At 38.6% G+C, this 21673-nt stretch overlaps 1 protein-coding gene across 2 annotated transcripts in view; it reads right to left on the bottom strand.

Annotated features, from left to right (window-relative positions):
• Positions 1-5449: 5449 nt before the first annotated feature.
• LOC148010997 (clathrin adaptor complexes medium subunit family protein) overlaps positions 5450-21673 on the bottom strand; it is an 87601-nt gene continuing 71377 nt past the window's right edge. The window contains exons 7-9 of one of the 2 annotated variants that reach the window (XR_015689550.1): positions 6263-6353; positions 6050-6128; positions 5450-5963 (exon numbers count right to left, since the gene is read on the bottom strand). Coding sequence is in view for 1 of the 2 variants with exons in the window: in XM_087671947.1 (XP_087528073.1) it covers positions 6054-6128; positions 6215-6262 (123 nt within the window). In the remaining variant the exon portion in view is untranslated. Of the gene's footprint in view, positions 5964-6049; positions 6129-6214; positions 6354-21673 lie in introns of both variants that reach the window. The other variant, XM_087671947.1, reaches the window with a different exon arrangement.

The raw sequence follows: 21673 nt of genomic DNA, 5'->3' as shown, positions 1-21673 counted from the left end.
TAGAATGTTATATACCATTTGTACCAAAAATATATCAATATAAGCATAAATGAATTAATTACTAGAAAAGCAAACTGCTACTTGATAATAACAAAAAGAGTAATGCTCGTAAAACCACAAATTTCTTGAGTAGCATTGACTATTACTCCCAAAGAATTGGCTAAGAAATTAAGGTTTGAACAAACAACCCAAGGTATAAATTCTTCCCTAATAAAATAATCACCTAACATTGATTTTCATAACTTTGTGTACAAAAAGACACATGCTCTCCCTCCCTAATTATTAATTTATTTGTGTGTGTGTGTGTGTGTAGCTAGCATCAATTTTCATAACTTTGGGTGTATATATATTATATATATATATATATATCCCATAGGGCAATTATATTAACTACCAAAATACAAAATTCAAAAGTACAACATGACTACACGAACAAACCATTTATATGACTGAGAAGGAAACTAAGGAAATTGCAATGTGCGAAAAGAGATCTTGTCAAGGAAGAATATTAACTAGCCCAAGGATGTGAAGTTACTAATGAACCCTCTCAAATGGGCGATATGACTGCATTGAAGCCAAATGAAAGATGAATGCTTCCCCATAGTGCATATATGCCAATAGCCCCAAAAGTGCAAAAAGTGAAAGAGAAATTTCATACGTGGTTGAACAAGATTTGAGGATTTGGGATGTCCAAAAACCCAGTGCTTAGGAGACATCTACGACCTACCACTTAAGACCAAGTAGTAGACAACAAGACGAAACTTTTCTTGCCACTATTTAAGAAATAAATCGATGATGAGAAGTCTCTTCACATACTATACAAAAGAAACATCAAGCATTCGAGACGTGACATCCCAAGAGTGTAGAGATAAGAGGAAGAGCACCAATGAGTAGATAAAGTCATTGTATTTAAAGGGATTTTTATTGAGCTAGCACACCATCACCACATATTTCCATCGAGTGTTACTTTTATGAAGACTCCAAGTATGGATGCCCTTTTGATTCAACCAATCCATATAGCATATAAGCAAGTGATATATCTAATTCATTGATGCTTTGCAAAAATGTAGTTGATGCGTCCCCTAGTTCAAAGGGGAACAAAGTTTCAAAGCACATAATGAGATTGAGATGATGTCCCATAAATCACAATAGCCTCTAAGAACATGAAAGACTTGATGAACTAATTTGAAAGACATGACAATGGCACTTGTGGGCGGAAGCGCATTAGCAACAGTGATTAGCCCTAGTTGTGCCATTCTATTCGACTTTGGTCTCTCTTGATGTCTGCCTTCATAGAAAAGAAGCTTTGAAACAAGCAATAATTTTGCTCTTATAGGCTTTGCTTACTCATGGATCAAGAGGGTAGTCCAAACCCCTTGAGTAGCAAGCGACATATTGGATAGAAGGTTTTCAACCTTGCAATAGCATTTTGGTTGTAGGCAATGCTCCAGGGCTATTTTGTTAGGGCACCAATAGAATTGACATATTTCTTTGTGATAAAAGTTTGAATTTTCTCTCTTCTCAATATCTCTCTCATCCTCTAGTCATCTCTAAAGTTCTCTCAACAACTCTCAACTGTTCTAGTAATTGGAGGTGTGGAATTCAAGGATTTATTGTTATAAATCCTAATTTACATTGAAAGTTAGCATTTACTGGCCACCTCAGGTCCTGTGCTTAAAGATTAAAGACCTACACTTGGAACTATTGTTAAAAACTATATAACTTCAACATTTCCAAGAGGTCAACTCATTCCAAACAGATTTCAAGCTAGGCTTAACTAGCCAAGGATCAATTGAAGGTCAATCACTAGGTGAATCAAGTAGCAAACTAATAAGAAGGCATGTTGGTAATTTATAATAGCAAGAGGCATTGGAGAGTGAAGAAGATTGAGGCAATCTCGATGTACTTCAAGCAATTGCAATAGAAGATAAAAAAATATCACAATTGGTGCCATTTTTTGGGGGCAATTGAGTGTCCAATATCCACAAGATTAAATGGTAATATTTACCGCAATTGGTGCCATTTTTTGGGGGCAATTGAGTGTCCAATATCCACAAGATTAAATGGTAATATTTATATTTTAGTTGATGTGAATTTTATGCTTGCTATAATTAGTGCTTAATTAGGTCATTATCACCTTTTCAAAAAGGATGGTTGGTTTCAACAAAAGGAAGGCCATGGAAAATATTTGCCCAGCATAAAGAATTGACAGCTATAAATAAATGCTTCATTTGTGAGAAAGAGAGGCATTTAAAAAGGAGCTTTCCAACTAGTCAACAATGAGAAGAGGCTAAAAATAAAGAGGATGCAAAAGGGTAAATGACACAAAACCTCAGTTGATTGGTGTAAATGTAGTCAATGATCAACATATGCAAGTAGATTTGGCAAGCACCAATCTTCAAGAATGCACCAAATGATTCAAAAGCACATAAGATTTAAGATGCATATGTTATTTAGCATTAATCACATGCCACTATGAAGCAAGGATCGTGGTGTTTCTATGCATAATACCTTGGTCTTCATGGAAAAACTTGGAAATCAAAGACTAGGGTTGTCGTCCCTCACACAAAGCTTGAAACCAAGACCAACAAAGAGCAATTACATGCATCTCCAAATCCAAAACAACCCCATCTCCGCTTCTTTTTGGGAGTGCGGAGTGCTTCAAGGATATCCAAGAAATGCCAATCATGTAGAATTGTTTTTCTAGACCAAGAAGTGAATAGGCTGAGTGGTTTCTTGCATATGAGATTTTAACCAAGGAAAAAATGGTAAATAATATGAACCATTGACACCATAATAATTTAAACAACTTTCAAACATAGAAGGAAAGGCTAGGCTTGTGATTTTAAAAATGTAATGCATGTGAAGATCCCATCATGCATTGCTTAGGCAAGATATTTATTCCTAAAGGATGGTCCAAATGAATGCAAACCATGCCTTTTGAAACAACCTCAACTTGCCAATAGAAGACCTGAAGATCACTTTCTATGCAATTAATAAGAGATGATTTGGAGGCATTAATGTAAAGCCTTGGAGCAAGGGCAAAGAAGTCCGACAATCGGTTGTTCTACTAAAGGAGAAGAGGCCAACCACCTCACCATCAGCCACCATGCAGGACAACATAATCAAACTATGGACTCCAAGGATAGCCTTGCCTAGCAGTTTGGTGAACAGGAAAGGATTCAATGACTCATTAAGCAAAAAATTTGGAAGAGTCCAAATCAATAGTATAAATCAATCCAAACATTTGAGAATCAAATCCCATCCACTACATTAATTGAGCTAAGAAGGATCATTCCATAGGGTCAAAAGCTTTTTCAAGTTCCAATTGAACCATCACTAATTCCTAATTTGTGCAATGTGAAAAAAATTCCTCCCTTTGATAAATCCATATTATTCTGAATGCACAATATTAGGACAGTACTCATGCAATTGATTAAGCCAAGGCTTCCGCAAAGACCATGGACACACTACCCATTAAGAAAATTGGTCTCTTATGCTTTAGAGCAAAACTAGGTTGTCATTTGAGTATTAGTTTTTAATCACACCCTCCTTCCAAGAGGCCGACTTCTTTCTTGTCATCCAAATCTAGTAACATCAAGTAGTCAAAAGCATGGCCAATTGAATTCCTTGTCTCAAAGAAAGTGTTAGTGAGACCATCCCACCCATGACTCTTTTTTTAAGGGCAAGTGCAACAAAGCTCTTATCACCTCATCTTGTGATATGTCCACATCTAATTGTTTAGCTATATCTAGCGAAACTTGATCTTCAATAAGTTCACAAAACAAAGAATAGGTTGCCAAAATTATGCCTAAAAGAGATGATTATGACCCAACCAAACTCAAAGTACCCTCTCCATACATGTCCAATAGCTTGAGGATCTATAACCATTTCACCTATGGACTTGCTCAACCTAACCACATTTTTCCTAGCAAAGGAAGCATGTGAAACCATGATTAAGTTTATGGAACCGACAATTATTATTTTGCAATCCCTCTGATAACACACACAAAAAGCAAGAGTTAACTTGCGGCGAATCCATCAGAAGAGTGCACCAAGGTTAGGAGCTACACTAGAGCTTGCAGTCTTTGTCTAAGGAGTATAGCGCAGTGTATTCCATATTGCCTAACCACCTTTTGCACATCAGATACCAATAGATCAAGAGAGACACCCCTTTTACATGGGAGGTCCAACATGAATTGATACAATAACGGTCTCACATAACCATCAAATATTCATGCCAAAGAAAAGAGGAATTAATATGTAATGGCAGCTTATTCAAACAGCATCAAAAGGAACAAACATGATGCTTAAGCATCTCAAAGACCAGAGGAAAGTGATTAGAAAGCACTTAGCTTTGCAAAGCCTGAATTTCAAAAACCTTTGGCAAGAAAGAAATCATCGATGACATACATGCAATCCAAACGGCTGCAAGTTTCCAAATGGTGCACTAAATGAAAGGTATAACCATATTCAAGCGGAGTTAACCAAGACCATAGGTCTTGTTTCAATACTACTGATACAAAAACATTCCAATGCTAGTATTTGAGCCCCATCCATCAAGCCATGTCTCGAGGTAGAATGAGATAGATCCACACACATACTGAAATCCCCCATGAAAGGACCAAGCCTTCTAAGAGAAAGGCATGATTGCAACTATCACCATAATTCACAATGGCTAGAGACATTATTGGAAGCATACACACCAACCAGCCATAGTACTTTCTCCATCGCAAGTAATCTCAATGAGAAGGAAACTTCTCGACACCTCTCTCTTAATCAACACAGGTTTAAACTTTTCATAGACAATTAGTAACACATCAGAGTGAGTTCCTGCAGGAATAGCAGTATAAAAGAGCTTGAAATCATGACAGTGCTGGATTCTTCCCACTTTTTTGTGAGTCATAACCGTAGCACACAAAATACCTATGGGAATTAGAATGCAGAAGGCAAAATACTGCAGACATTTCATGTATCCAATTTCATGAAGAACGGTAAGCAAATCAAGTTTGAGGCTGAAACTACCTCCCTTTGGCCCTATTTGCCAGGGTAACAATCTGTGTGTGTGTGTGTGTGCGTGCGTGCGTGTGTAAGTGATGCAACATGGGCCTTACCTCAAAGAAACTGCCGGAACTACTTGACCTTCTAAGGTTTGGACAAGCGGCTCTAAGAGATCAATTACAAGATAGGATAAAGAGTATATGTGATGATGTACAATAGTTAGTTAGTCAGCTAGCTGTTGGTTGGTTGGTTGGTTGTACATATGGTCAAAGTCTAAAATCTTTTTGCTACATGCATAGCACTTTGATCAAGGGGAGATAGATTCAAAGAAAGGTGTCAAATGGCCTCTTTGATATTGTAGTCTTTCCCTACACAGCATGTACCAGCATGGTAATAGAAACGTCTAATACACATCTTAGTTAGCTACTTTCTACATATACTCAAAAAAGGTAAAAAGTAATGAATGAATTGAAGGTCAAATGGGCAATTGAAGTGCTTGAGTGCCAGTCTCCAGAGATTGGCAACCACCTCAGATAATTTGGTTTTTGCTTACATTGCATGCCCCAAAAATCAAGTGGTGAACAGCCAATAATGTATGTTAGGAGCATGTCTTATTGCACTCTACAAATTGAATTGTTTGACCTTGCCTAACCACCACCCTTTATACAAATGAGGTCCCTCAGATTCTCTTTTCTTTGGAAAGGTTTAAGTAAACCTTCAGGTGTTTGAAGCTGTTCCCAAAACTGTACAACATCAAAATTGCACTTCTAAACTTCTGCTGAACTCTATATACAGCCTGATATCTGTTACCATGTAGTAACGAAACTTGAACCAGAGTAATGAGCCACACAATTAATCACATGCTGATATTTGCTGAAACTGCCTCAAAAATGGAACTGAGCAATGCTGCTCTTTTGCAACTGTACACTATACAACCTTCCACTAAACAATCCTTGAGATATCTGTGATATACTAGGGAAAATCAGGAACGGAATAAAACTGAACGTCTCTCTGTTTTTCTTAAAAAATAAACAGGAATATAGCTCACCATCTTATGAACTCTTCTGTGGAGCAACATGAGGGTATCTACCCAAGGAGTTCCAAAGAATATAATCTTCAGACAATATCTGAACAAACAAGACAGTAAGATCAACATGTTGCCAGCACAGCAAGGAAAAGTTCAAAACCATGCATTGACAAGTAATCACCGCACCTGAGCAGAGACTTCAGATGGCACTTTTACAGCCGGGTAGAAGCCTACCTGCAGAGAGAGAATGTAATGGTCATCTACGTTTTGTAAAAGGTTGTGAGTCCGAATTCTCTCCCCTCAACATCAGATTCTTTCCTCTATTCTGGCTTTGACATTAAATCACTATCAACAAATTATCTTAGCATGAAAATTAACAAGAACATTAACATAAACATTAATGTTAAGAACTTGGTAAAATTTAATGTTAAGTTGACAGTAAAATGAGTCATACTGTTAACATCAAATGTTAAGTCAATTGTCAAAACAGAAACTCTGACACCTTTACAGGTGGATGTTTTAGCCATGGATGGTGGTTTGCCACCATCACCCCAACACTAAAAACCCAAGCACGAGTACTAGACAAGAAATATACATTGTCATACCCACCACCTGCAACATGTGCCCCCCGTGCATGCCCCTCCTGCTAGCAATGTCCCATACCACCCTGAACAAGATAAAAGCGTACCTGTAAGGTATGAACAATCACACCATTCCACGAGCAAATGTGGTTTTTTACACATCATCAGATTTGTTACCAGTATTCTGTGAAGGCTAAAGTTAAGGAATGTTGAAGTGTAAGCCCCGGATTTATGTTATGGTGGACTTCTACTGTTGGAGTGCTTCAATGATTATTTTTGGGCACTTATTATTTTTGCACTTCATGGACACATTATTATCATGGTTGTATTATTTTGTGAGAGCTAGGCTTACTACTCTCGTGCACATTGTATCCTCACCATCAGTTGTATTAGTCACACCTGCAGCATGGATTTGTGACTAGAGTAGCATAGGCTAGGTCTATTTAGGTTAAGGCATAAGCATGCTTGAAGGATTGATCAACCTAGATTCCACAAAGCGGGTAGGATGCCCAAAAGATGGCACAAACCCTAATTTATAATTGTGGAAACCTTGAAACATAAATGGGGTGCAACCCTAGAGAAGTTAACCCTAATCTTGGTCTACATAAAGGTGGGAGGTCTTAGTTGTATTTGCCCTTTTGGTGCATCCATGCTACGGAAGCTTTGTTAATGCAACTATTGAAGATTTCAGTTATCTTCTTCCACTCTACCATCTGCTTCCATTGTTGAGAGTGAATGAACGAGAGAGAGTGAGAGGTGCATTGAGCAATGGACCAAGGGAAGATGATGCTCTACATCATTTTCTTGCTTTTTTTCTTCTTCTCTATTAGATTCTTGACTTGTTGGTATGCTCAGTGGTGGATGCAAAGGAGTGACCACATTGGATCGTATTGTTTCATCTTTGAGCCTTCAAGCTTTTGGACTATGATGTAGAAAGGTAAGATAGGTGGGTTTACTACACCTTGAAGCTAGTCTTGTATTCTTGCTTTCTTGAGATAGAGAGGAGGATGAATGGTTAATTAGAGTGGAGTGTTGAAAGGCAAGGTGAGAGAATGTTGTCAAAGTGAGTTGTAATTTGTAGCTTCTAAAACAATAGAAGTTCGCCTAATGTTCTAACTATTGTGCATTTGGCCCAATATTTTGTTGGGACTAAAAATGGTGCAACCATCGAGGTTCTTACATTCCTATCATGTGGTAGAATAGGAGGCTTGTTCGCTTGAGTGAATGAGATGGTATCAATTATCCATACTTGCGACTTGCATAGTCTGAAACACATGCAGCTAGTTTAGGATGGCCAAATCGGGAGGAACTGGTTTGTTGGATTGTGATTGGAAAGATTGGATTTGTTAGACTAGACGAAAGCACAAAGCTCCAAACTCAAAAACACAATAAAACTCAAGAAACAACACAAAAATGATAAAATGCAAAACATAAAACTCAAAACTCAAACTCTTCTTGCTTAAACAAACCCTGTGACATTATTGTGGATTGAAGATACATCATACTTGTCTTGTTGTTTGGTTGTGTGTGCATTGAAGTGAAAACAACACAAAAAACACAAAACAAAAAATGCAAAACTCAAAACTCAAATCTTAATTTTAACTTTAACAATATATGGGTCAATATTATAGATGCATCTTGCTTGTTATGGATGATTGATTATGTATGTAGTGAAGAAGTTGAGAAAAACTAAAAAAAATGCAAAACTCAATACACAAAAACATAAAAATCAATACCCAAAATTATCTTAGTTGAATAATTTGTGTAACGCTAGTGTGGATTGAAAATACATTATGCTTATCATAGTTCGATTGTTTGTACATTAAAGGAAGGGAAGTGATTAAAACTAAAGAAAACACAAAACTCACAATGCAAGAATAAAATACACAGCCATTGTTTTCATTGTTTGGGTGGTTGTTGCTTGTTGCCATTGTTGAATCGGTTGATTGCTTTTGATCTCAATTGAGACCCCTCTTGTCGCACACTGTATCCTTGCACACTATTTCCACACTAGCACTCACTTCCACACTAGCACTCCACTTCCATGCTAGGACTTTCATACTGCTTCCATACTAGGACTTCATGTCCACACTCACACAAACCACACACATTTATACACTCACATAGTTGGATTCAGATGCGTATGATTGATCATACTAGACGTCTGAAAATGACTGGTATGATAAAGTATGTGTAAGACCACGCAGGCCTCAACCTTGACAAGAGGCTCTCGAGAAGACAATCTAGAACAGAGAAAAAGTCATTCGATTCTAATCAGCACGAGCGATTGTTTCACCTCCTAGCCTTGCCTAGTTCATTGCTGGCCAAACTCATTGTGATCCAATTGCCAGCCGTCAAACCTTGGTGAGTCCTACTATTCTTGGACTCTCTTTGGTTCTAGGCTCCCCTAAACCCCGTTCGGGTGCCCAAGACCCTGGACGGTCATCCTCGTGCATGTTTCCCTTGATTTAATGCCATATTAATGTCACATTAATATCACATTTCCTTCCCCTTAAGAATCGGTTTTGTCCTCGAAAACGATACTTGGAAGGTCTAACTGTAAATCGGGAAACCTTTTCTTTAAAGTACTTACTTGTTCCCATGTTGAGCTTTCTTCTGAACAATCTTTCCACTTAACCAAACATTCTTGATAAATAGTATTCCTTGTTCGTCTATTACGAACATTTAATATTTTTTCTGGTTCATGTGGATTAGATTGGTCATTTAATAGCTTCTCAATGTCATCATTTAAGATTAGATTATCCAAATTACCCAGCTTCTTCCTTAATTTACTTACATGAAAAACTGGATGTATTTCACTACCAGCAGGTAGTTGGAGCTTGTAAGCCAATTCTCCCATCTTTTTAAGTATTATGAAAGGACCACAATACCTCGGTGAAAGCTTTGGACATTGTCCCTTTTTCATAGTTTTAGTTTGTTCAGGCACTTTAAGATAGACCAATTCTCCTTCTTTAAAGGAGATGTCCCTTTGGTGAGGATCTGCATATGCTCTATTAGCTCGATTTTGAGTTTTTTTAATATTTTCTTGAGCAAATTTTAACATACTATTCATATCCTCCAAAAAATCTTTAGCTGCCTGAACCTTTTCCTACTGCATAAGGAGCTCTGGGCTGAAATCCATGCATTAACATAAATGGACTATATCCAGTGGAAGAGTGCTTGGCACTATTGTATGCAAACTCTGCTATCGGTAGATACTCTTCCCAATTAGTTTGCCTTTTACTTACATATGCCCTAAGCATATCTTCAAGGATTTGGTTAACCCTTTCAGTTTGCCCATCAGTTTGCGGGTGATCCGCCGTACTCATGCTAAGTTTAGTATCCAATTTCCTAAATACCGCACGCCAAAATTGACTATTAAATTTTCTATCCCGATCAGAAACTATATTTGCCGGAAGGCCATACAATCGGTATATGTTCTCTACAAACAATCTAGCCAATTCTCATGTTTTAACATCAATTGAAGTTGGAATGAACCTAGCCATTTTGGTTAACCTATCCACAATCACCCACACAGAGTCGTGCCCCCTCTGTGTTCTGGGTAAAGCAACAATAAAGTCCATGGAGATACTCTCCCATTTTCCTGAAGGAATCTCTAGTGGATGGAGAAGTCCTCCCATTTTTAATCTTTCAGCTTTATTAACCTGGCATTTATTACATTTGACCACATAGTCAAGGACGTCCTTATTTATTCCAGGCCAATAGAATTGCCTTTTAATAAGACTATAAGTCTTATTAACTCCTTGATGTCCAGCGCTAGGGGTATCATGACACTCAAAAAGTATCTGGCGCCTTATTTCTGTATCTTTCGGGACACATACCCTACCCATGTAGAGTAAATGGCCATTATCAATGGTAAAATTCTTCCCCTTGAATCCAGTTTGAGCAAGCCCTGATGCTCCATTTCCTTGTTGAACATCCTCAGATATTCCTTCCTCAGTAGAAGCACTTTCATTTGGATCCCCATTTTTTATTGCTTCCCATATGTTGGAATATGCCGGATCAACGTGGCATTTCCCTTTTAAAGATTCAAGCAAGTTGGAAGTGAACTAAGTAAAACTCAATTCATTAATGATGGGCATTCTGCTGAGTGCATCAGCTACTATATTATACTTTTCTTTTCTATATCTTATCTCATAGTCCAACTCTTGGAGGAGCTCGGCCCATCTGGCTTTACGCCCGTGTAAATCCGGTTGATCATTAAGCCACTTAATGTTTTCATGATCCGATAAAATCAAAAGTTTGGCACCGTACAGATAGTGCCTCCATTTCTTCATTGCATGTACTATTACATATAGCTCCCTCTCATAAACATAATAATTCTGTTTTGCACGGTCTAATTTCTTGCTTTTAAAAGCAACAGGTTGACCTTCTTGTAATAAGACTGCGCCTATCACCTTATCGCTGGCATCAGCTTCAACCACAAATGGTTTATTGGGATCCACAATTAATAATACTGAAGCTGTAGCAATAGCTACCTTAAGTTTTTGAAAACTTTCATTTTGGTCTGTTCCCCAATTAAAGCTCTTTCCTTTCCCTTTAAGTTGGTCTGTCATTGGAACAGCTATTTTGACATAATCTCGAATGAATCTACGATAAAATCCAGATAAACGTAGGAAGATCTGCAGCTCTTCCAGGTTCCTTGGAGATGGCCATTCAATAATTGCCCTTACTTTTTCTGGATCCATGTTGATTCCCTCTTTCGAGATAATATGCCCCAAATATTTGACCTCTTGTGCAAAGAATTCACATTTAGTTTTCTTTGCATAAAGGAAATGTGTTCTTAACAGTTGGAATACTAATCGTAAGTGTTCCAAATGTTCTTCTCTTGATTTACTAAAGATTAAGATATCATCCAAGAAGACTACTACAAAATGTCCTAGATAGGGCCGTAAAATACTATTCATCTGCTTCATAAAGGTTGCTGGTGTATTAGTAAGCAAAAGGCATCACCAAAAAATCATAATGCCCGTATCTAATACGAAATGCTGTCTTGGGAACATCTTGTATCTTAATTCTTACTTGGTGATAACCTGATCTTAAATCTATCTTTGTGAAGAATTTTGCTCCTTGTAATTGATCAAAAAGATCTTCCATTCTGGGCATAGGAAATTTATTCTTCACCGTTATTTTATTAAGTGCTCTATAGTCAACACAAAGTCGCATAGAACCATCTTTTTTCTTTACTAATAAAATTGGTGAAGCCCAAGGTAAATTACTGGGTTGTATAAACCCTTTATCAAGGTAATCCTTAATTTGTCTTTCAACTTCTTGGTGCTGTGTTTCACTTAACCTATACGGTGGTTTAGAAATAGGGTGTGTATCCTTATTTGTGTCAATTGGGTGATTTATATCACCTCTATCTGGTGGAAGGCCACTTGGTAAATCAGAAGGAAACACATCTTTAAAATCATCTAACAAACTACTTAATTCATTATTTATATTCAACTCACAAACATAAGAAAATTGTTGCTTTATATTACACAAAGTAAAAGTGTTTTGTATAAGAAGAGACCATAACATATATACCTCACAAACTTCCTTCTTTAGCAGCTTCTAAACCTCAGTGGAACACAACAAAGGATTATCAGATACTTCATGTTCACCTTGAATGACAAAAGTCTTACCATCCCTTTCAAATTCCAGTGTATTATGATGGTAACTACGTTTTAAGGATGGTTCCAATCCCCATAGCCACTCCCTCCCTAGAGCAATATCAGCTCTTTCCATGTTCATAATTTGGAAATCAAGTTTATCTTTATATCCTTGAATCTCAATTTCCAAATTGGATACCATTGTATCCCATATTTTATTGTCTTGGCCTTGCATCATACGAACAACATATTGATGCCCACTCTTTTGTTAAGGAAGTTTCAATTTTTTGACAAGTGCATAATTTATAAAATTATGTATAGCAGAGTCATCAATCATGACTCTAACCCTCTTTCCAGCTATCAATCCATGTACTCTAACTAAATCATGTGGCCCAAAAGTAGGCTGCCACATAGAAGTTGACATACAACACTTAAGTTGTACATCCATGTGCAAGACCTCTAAAGATTTGTACCTTTCATGTCCCTTTAATTCTAAGGTCTGCACTACATGGATTTGTTTTTCTTTTCCCTTGCCCTTGTCCTTATCTTTTCCTTTGTCTTTCCCCTTTTTCTTTTGAGGGCAATTCCAAGCAGCATGGTTAGGGGATAGGCAATTAAAACACAAATGTTCTTTTTTGGCCTTATCAAAGTCATCAGGACTTAACTTTGGCCTCACATATTGTTTCTTTTCAAAAGGTTGGTTTTTACCCTTAAAAAATGACATTTTCCTTTTAAATTTGCCCACAAATTTTGAGGTTTCCAATTCCTTAGACTTGGGCTCCGTATCAGTGGGACTAGTGAGTGTACCTGGACGTATACTATCTTCATTGATTAATGCAAATTTAATTGCCTCTTCCAGCGTCTTAGGTGAACTCCTTTTTACTTCCTTTTTACAAGCTTTATCTAGTCCCCTAATGAATTCTCTTGTTTTTTGAAATTCATCTATTCCTTCCAATTTGAGGATTATCTCACGATATTTCTCCAAATATGTCAGCAGGGGTCTTCCCTTTTGTCTGACATAATCCCAGTCTTCCCAAAATTTTTCCATTTCATTTTTAGGAAGGAATTTTTTTAAAAAGACGGATTCAAATTGAGCCCAAGTTTCAGGTATTTTATTTGCCTCCTTTAAAGTTCGCCACCACTTATATGCTTTGGGCCCCAAAGTTAAACTAGCCTCCAGTGCTTGGAGATGTGGTGGAGTATTTTTAAGTTTATGTAAATCTTCCCATTTTTGGAGAAAATTAAAGATTGTATCTTTATTTCTATCTTTTTCCTCCCCGTGAAACTGAGGGGGTTTCATATCTTTTAGAACTGGATTATCCCTCAACTTGTGGTGGGGTTCCTTAGGATCTCGCATAGTCACATCTAAATCTTTCGATGAAGATGGTACATCCGAGGTTTCTATCTTATTTTTATCTTTTTCTAACAATAAAGTTAATTGAGATTTTATTTCAGTGAGTGTTTGAGTTAAAAATTTCATTTGAACCCCCTGAGCCTGCACATGAGCAATAAGATCATCAAATTGTTCTCGTGTAGCAAAGAATTCTTCCCATTGTTCTTCTTGCATCTCTGATTCATGGGAATCTACCATAAGGTGGTCCCCGGAACTAGAACCTTCCATTACTCCCTCTTTCCCTTTTTCTACCATTAATACAGTGGAATTGGAAGGCAAAGATAAGAAATTTGCATACAAAGTAATGTACTTCCCTGGTTTTAATGGCAGGCTACTGTTGCTGGTTTTGTAAATAAACCCGAAGAGTAAGAAACAAATTTTGCCTTCCCGGACTAAAGCAGTGAAGCAGTCATGCTGGAAATGAAGTTTCCTGACTTCAATCGTGTATCATCTGACGTTTTTCCATCCGTCCCATGACGTTTTTTCGTCCGTCCCTTACGCACAGAAATCGTCTCACATTTCTGGCGCACAGCAGTCGCCTCACATGTCTGGCGCCTTTTCACGTTTCGTCTCAGTTGACCACCGTCTGATGCTCCGCCTTACGCCTTTCCTCTGCCCGCAACGTGTCACACTTACGTGACGTGGCATGTCTCACGCCTTTTAGTTTCCCTCACGGCCTGTCACGCTTTCATGGCGTCTCCCTTTTCGGCCAGTACTAATATATGACGCGTGATGTATCCGTCATTTCGCCTAGCCTCAGACGTATCCGTCGATCCACCTGGCCTCGCTTGAAAGGAACTTCACGAATGGCTCTGATACCAATGTAAGACCACGCAGGCCTCGACCTTGATAGGAGGCTCTCGAGAAGACAATCTAGAACAGAGAAAAAGTCATTCGATTCTAATCAGCACGAGCGATTGTTTCACCTCCCAGCCTTGCCTAGTTCATTGCTGGCCAGACTCATCGTGATTCGATTGCCAGCCGTCAAACCTTGGTGAGTCCTACTATTCTTGGACTCTCTTTGGTTCTAGGCTCCCCTAAACCCCGTTCGGGCGCCCAAGACCCCGGACGGTCATCCTCGTGCATGTTTCCCTTGATTTAATGTCACATTAATGTCACAGTATGAAATGAAATTTCATACTTCGCATTTTTTAGGCCATAAATTAAAAAGGCCACAACTGTCCTAGTTTGATGTTTTTGGCCTAGTGACCTATTTGCGGCAATTTTCAACTCTATTTTCTGCAAATTTCCTGCTTTTACAGCCTGCGTATCAATCCTCAGCTTGCATGTGTGCAATCAGCAATTTTCAGACTTCAGTCATCTGTGTGTGCAGAAATTTAGCTTCAAGACAATGTGCTCAGCTTGTGTGAAAATAGGCAACGTGTGCAGACTGCAGTGTGCTCACTGCTGAGTACTCAGCCCCATCCTCTCTCTCTCTCTCTCTCTCTCTCTCTGGTCTTAGTTATTTAGGGTCACAACTCACCATGGTTTAAAAGCAAAGAAAAGAGTGCCAATTTGTCACTGAATTGCAGAAATTGAAGAATGGACAGTGTACTATGTAGTGCAAATATTGTTCTCACACATGGAATGGTGGCCCCGCTCGTATTTGTGCCCACATCTTGGGGCTGAAGGGATTTGGGGTTGATAAATGCTCTAGTGCACCCCAAGATGTAAATGATGCAATTCGTAGATTGCATGTAAGTGCTCCCATGAGTTCACAAGATGCATTGGATGCAAACGTTTCTGATTTGGGAGATGTATCAAGAAGTGCTAGTACCAACATGGTTGCTTGTTCCTCTCAAGCCAATGATGCTCATGGAATGATGCCTAAAAAGCACAAAGCTAATGCTAATACACGCTCCTTGTTTTAGAGTTGGATATACAAGCAAGGAAAGAAGCATTAATTGCCCTTCATCGGTTCTTTTATGCAGAGGACATTCCTCATTGGAAAGTGAGGAGTCTTTACTTTCTTGACACGGTGAAGGAAATTGGAAATGTTGGCCCAAGTTTTAAGGCCTCTTCATACGATCACTTGTGTACTAAAGAATTGGATGATGAGGTCAACCGTGTGCAAAGAGATTTGCTTGATCTTAGAGAGAGATGGAAAAGACAAGGCTATAGCATTGTTTGTGATGGATGGTTTGATGCACATCATCAACCCATTATCAATGTAATGGTTTCATGCATGTTTAGTTTCACATTCTTGCGATCAGTTGATACAAGTGGTGAGTATAAGTGAGGAGAGTATATCTTTAAAATTCTTAAGAGTTCCATTCTTGAAGTGGGGCCTTAAAATGTAGTCCAAGTGTGCATGGACAATACAACCAATTGTGTTTGGGTTGGTTGTTTGGTTGACCAAGAGTGGCCAACCATTTTTTACACCTGTTGCATATGCCATTGCCTGGATTTGTTGTTTGAGGATATTGGATAACTCTGTTGGGTGGAGTCTATTTTGAAAGAAGCTATGAAAAAGGTGACATTTGTTACATGGAAAAATATAGTTCTTGTTTTGTATAGAAAGTTCAATTCAAAAGAATTGCTTTGACCATTACAAACACAGTTTGCATATATATTTATCATTTTGGCAAACATGTTGGATGAGAGAGTCCTCAATGGATTGTGCCACATGGTTGTTAGTGATGAGTATTGCAGAAAGAAAGTGAGTAGAAGTACTAAGGCTTTGTAGGTTTCATCTGATTGTCTTGGATTCTTCATTTTGGACTAATGCCAAGATGATTGTGAAGCTATGTGCTCCAATTTTAAAGATTTTGCATCTTACTCATAGAGAGAGTGCCACCATGGCATTGGTGTATGGGCTTACTAATTGCATGATAGAAAAGATTGAGAGTCTTGAGGTTTTGATGCTTCCAAGCTACCGCAAGGCAAGGCACTTTGTGTAGACCAATGGAACATGATGCACTCTCCATTGCATGCTGCTACTTTTGTGCTCCGTCCTATTTGGAGAGCAAAGAATCTTGACAAGGAGGTGAGTAAGGGTTGGATATGGTTGAACGTGTTTCAAACTGTGATGCAAGTGCTCAATGGGCGTTGGGATTTATATGATAAACTAGATAAGTATAAGTCTAAGTTAGGTGCATTTGCATGTCCTATTGCAAAGGATGAGAAGAGAATGCATTAGGGCGTAAAATGGTGGAAAACTTTTGGGGCAGAGACCAAATTTGTAGTGCTTGGCACTTAGATATTGTCTCAAAGCACTTGTGCTTCTGTCACCACGTGGTGATACTTTTTGCAATTGCTTTCCTTATTTACTTGTATGAATATTTTATTTTTCTTTTCTTTAGTTGTTGTTGCTTTTTATCCCCGGAGTTCTCTCGGATTAAGCCGGGATCTTTGCATGGCCAGAAAAGGCAGCCATCGGGACAAATTGGACTAATGGTTTGTCTAAGCCTTAGGATTGGTTCCATATTGGATGGGAACTGAAGAATAGAATGCCAATGGTTTGGGACTGTGTGCTTAGCTACTGGAGATGGTACACGACAAGGAGCCTAGCCAAGATAGAAGATTCACATGTGAGAATGCTCATGAAATAAAAGTCACTGTAACTGAGCCACATTACACTTTTTGATGTGGTTGCAATGATAAAAGTTGCTCAGAACAACTTGAGGAATGCAAGGGTTACCATCCCTAAAATTTAGGGAGTTACTATTTTTTGACCCCAGAATCTGTTCGCATCATTATCTTCGTTTTTGCAGGAGGATTAATTCTCCAGTATGTGTAGAGGTCAAATTTTGCACCGAACATGGAGAATTGTAGACCGGAAGGTTTAAACGGGAAAATTGTTACATGTATGCCATGTGGCACAAATTCCCAAAAGAGAGAGAGAGAGAGAGAGAGAGAGAGAGAGAGAGAGAGAGAATTAAAAAAAACGTAATAGGCATAAGCGAAAAATCTGAGAATAAGGTTTGGAGGAGCTGAGGGCAGATTGCTGCAAGTTCATTAGCTATGGAGAGTACTTCTTCGTCTCTGACTCATATATCGAGGTAGAGCTTACTCCCTCTGCTCAATTCTCTCTCTATTCTCAGAGGAAACGCTTTGCATGATGGGCTGATTCCATCGAAGGTATAGTTCTGTGTTTTCTTTGCACTTCTGCTGAGGCAAGAGCCTCACTGTCCAGGTTCAAGAGCAGCTGTTGGCTTCTTGAATGCAGGAATTAAAGAAAGTGATGACCATACCACACAGAAACAGGGTTTTTCACCTCTGATTTAGTGTTGTTTGTGGGACTGTTTTACTGCTCGAATGATGCCAAGGTATAAGGGATGTTGTTCTGGATATGCTGGACAATAAGAAGAGTAAATATTGCAAAATGGATATGCTGGACAATAGAAAAAATAAATACAGAGTTCTGCAGACTGCAATTCTGCACATGAATCATTGAGTTATGGTCACAAAAAATGCTTTCCTAAAAGGAATGTTGTTCTGGATATGCTGGACAGTAAAAACAGTAAATACAAAGTTTTGCAGACTGTAATTCTGACATGAATCATTGAGTTATGGTCATACAAAATGCTTTCCTAAAAGGGATGTGCAAAATTGAATCATTGAGTTATGGTCACAGAAAATGCTTTCCTAAAAGGGATGTTGTTTTGGATATGCTAGACAGTAAGAACAGTAAATACAAAGTTCTGCAGACTGTAATTCTGCACATGAATTATTGAGTTATGGTCACAAAAATTGCTTTTCTAAAAGGGATGTTGTTCTGGTCATGCTATATTGTCCTTATGCAGCTGGGCTTTACTCAGAAAAGATGAAAACCAAATGTTCATAAGTTATATATTTTGGAACATTTCATTTTTGTAACTTTCCATCTTTTAATTGATAAAGAAATACCGAGAGGGGCGCCAGTCTTCGAGGCCAATCTGGTGTTGAGCGAGGGAGTGAGGTCTCTCTTTGTGTGTGTGTGTGTGAAAAGACCAGGTGTTAATTGAAGGAACTACCGCTTTATGTGAGTTAGACACCGATTACATGGTTCCATCCTTGGGATTTGAATTCTTTTCTATAAGAATTTAAGCTCGGACAGTTTTGGGTAAAAAGGCCATATACACAAGTTTTACAGAGATTACAGGACTAGCGAGATGGCAAACATGGACAAAGGCAAATGAAAACTCCCCCATGAAGAAGAGAGTTCTTCTGCTTGTAGACACCGAAGAGAGAGTATTGGTGCATAGGTATAAGCACCTTCTAGAACCGACATTGAACCATAGGATGAGGAGCAAGAACAGGAGGACTTGTTTATGGCACAACTCTTCAATATGGTTGGCTCTTTCCAACAGCATGTAAAGAATCCTCGGATGCAAAAAATTGAAGTCACATAATGAGGATTCTCAGGCTGAGTCATCACATCATACCATGGAGTGCTAAAAAAGGCAAATCTCTAATGTGCGTGAATATGTGGAAAATACACCAAACATGGAGATGGGTCCAGTGCAAGAAGAAGCACAAGCACAAGATCACGGAGTGAATGATCAAGGTAGTTATGCATAAGTGGCATAGTAGACTATTCCTCCTCAGTTTGCTACTTATCCTAGTTACTTTGGTAGTGGGTCAGTTTTTCAAGCAATGGCTAGATTACCCACTGGTTATCAGGGATACTTGCCCAAAAGGGCCACTAGGAATGATGCCTATTGAGGTAGTGAACCCACTTTATGCCCAGTTATCAGACTTTGCAGAGTCCTTATTTGATGCCTAGAGTACAAAAATGTAGCAATTGGTTTTTTTCAGCCTAGTGGGTATATGGCAACTAAGACAGGTGAAATGAATGTTGATAATGTGCCTAAGGGACTTCCCTTTTTACGGCCACCTGTCCATGACAACTTGACACCAAAAAGTGCAAAGCCTAAAGACTATAAAGAGGATGGTTAGGCATTAAAGTTTGAAACCTTCAGTGGTATGCAAGTTAAGCTGAAAGCTTTGACATTTATACAATAATTTGATGCAACTTACACTAGAGGGAATTTTAGTAAGACTTCTAAGGTGTGGAAAGCTGCAACTTTTTGAAAGGTAATGCTTTGCAGTGGTGGAACATATTGCTGATGCAAGGATATGCACCTGCCACTTGAGGTCCGTTTCAAACAGTTATTTGTAGTTTCATGATTAACTAACACACTTGAAGTAGATGTCATGACTACATGGCATAAATTGGACGCGGCAAATTGTGCGGATTTAGAGAATAATAAGAAATTTTGGGAAGCACTTTTACCCATGGGTTCTTATAGGACAGTGCCCCTATCAGAACAAATTGAAAAGTACTGTTGCGGTTTGCCCGAAGCCATCAGGGATTATTGTACCAAGACTAGGGTTACAAATATGGTACAGTTAATTGAAAATGCTGGCGTGGCAAATGCATTGTTGAAAGGAAAAGCTGACAGCTTTAAAGGCACTGAAAAGAAGGATTCTCAGTTTAAGCAAGATCCTGGCAAGAAGAAGAAGCAATTTCCAAAAAAGACCAGCTTTACAAAGAAGTCTTTTTGGAAGAAAAGATTTCAGCAGCAACCTCAGACTTCTTTTAAACAGGGCAAAGGACAGAATAGGCCACTTTTTGGCAAATCATTTGAAGAAAGAAAGGCTTTAATTATGGTTGGAAAATGCTTTGTATGTGAACAAAAAGGCCATATTGCTTCTAAGTGCCCACAACAATCTTCTAAAGATGCGGAGGATAAAGATGCGCCAAATAAAAAGAAGCCCAACATTGGCTTAGTGCATGATATGGTGGAAGATCAATCAACTGTTGGTGCTACAGAATTGTGCAGAGCATGGGGAAAGATCAAAGATTCCACAGTGCTTATTTTCCTTGATCCTGGAGCTCATACAAACTTTATCTCACCGGAATTGGCAGCTAAGTGGATATACGTCCCGAGGAAATGGGACCAGTTGGACAGGTTGATTTGGCATGGCCATAACATACTGAACCTATCACCCCCATTCTTGGCAAACTCCGTATGCATAGCTATATTATGCCTTTAGAGGGCTGTGATGTTCTGTTGGGTATTCCATGGTACCACAGGAAGTATGCTATCTTGGATTCTTACAACAGAACGATTACTCTTGGACATAGGGGCAAGACTCCTGTGTTAGATGTGAAGCTTAAAGGAGAGTCTGTCTCAGTTGTTTTTGCTTCTACAATTACTTCTATAATGAAAAATCACATTTCTGCGTACTTGGTTTTTGCAAAGCAAGTTAATTAAGTTGATAGTAATGCGTCTGTACTAGATGAAAGTAGAAGGGCTTTCTTGCATAAATTCAATGACTATTTCTAAGAATTGTTACCAGGAGAGTTACCCCCTAAGAGGCTTGAAGATCTGTAAACGCCCCGAACAACGTAGTATGCTTAACAATTATGATATTCGCTTGTTTTCGAGATTTAATATAAAAGAGAATGAAAACTTAAAGCTAAAAATGAAAATTGCTCACAAAATTACAGCCATGAAAATGTAAAAGTAATGGAGACAAGATTGAGGGTTGAAGATGGACAACCCCCCCCGAAGGAATGTATTTTTGCTCAACCCAAGTCTCTTAGGGAAGAGCTCAGTTACAATCAACTTGAGAGTCAGGAGAAGTAATTCTCACTCTTACAAGATCATGCAAAGATGTACAAACACACATGCATTATCTATTATGCAATGATAAGAACTGATTTCTTTACAGTATGAGAGAAGAAAGAGGGAAAATCAGCCTTTCTCCATCGTTGAAAAGTAGTACATGGATAGGGCTTGCTTCTTGTTGCTAAAATGGAAGAAAGAGCTTGAGAAGGAGGTGCTGTAATGAATTTACAGGCTTACTGTCCTGTAAAACAGCAGTGATAGAAGAGGGAATATGGAGGAATTTGATAATGGAGAAGTGGGGAATGATGATGGGAATGGGTGGGGCCAGTTTCTAGGTATCTGGGGGTGCTGTACATGAGTTTACAGAAAAGAAAAATGATGCTGAATGAAGAAAAACGAGCTCTTATTTATAGGAGAGGGAAGAGCTAGTACAAAAGGGGAAAGTGGAGTAGCACAAGACAAGTGTCCAACCACATGTCATGAGATGTGACAAGTGG

The sequence above is a fragment of the Lygodium microphyllum genome, chromosome 29, assembly GCF_053477565.2.
Source record: "Lygodium microphyllum isolate KBCC chromosome 29, Lygodium_microphyllum_v1.1.10, whole genome shotgun sequence".
In the NCBI taxonomy this organism is placed as follows: Eukaryota; Viridiplantae; Streptophyta; class Polypodiopsida; order Schizaeales; family Lygodiaceae; genus Lygodium; species Lygodium microphyllum.
This window is presented reverse-complemented; position numbering and strand designations above follow the sequence as displayed.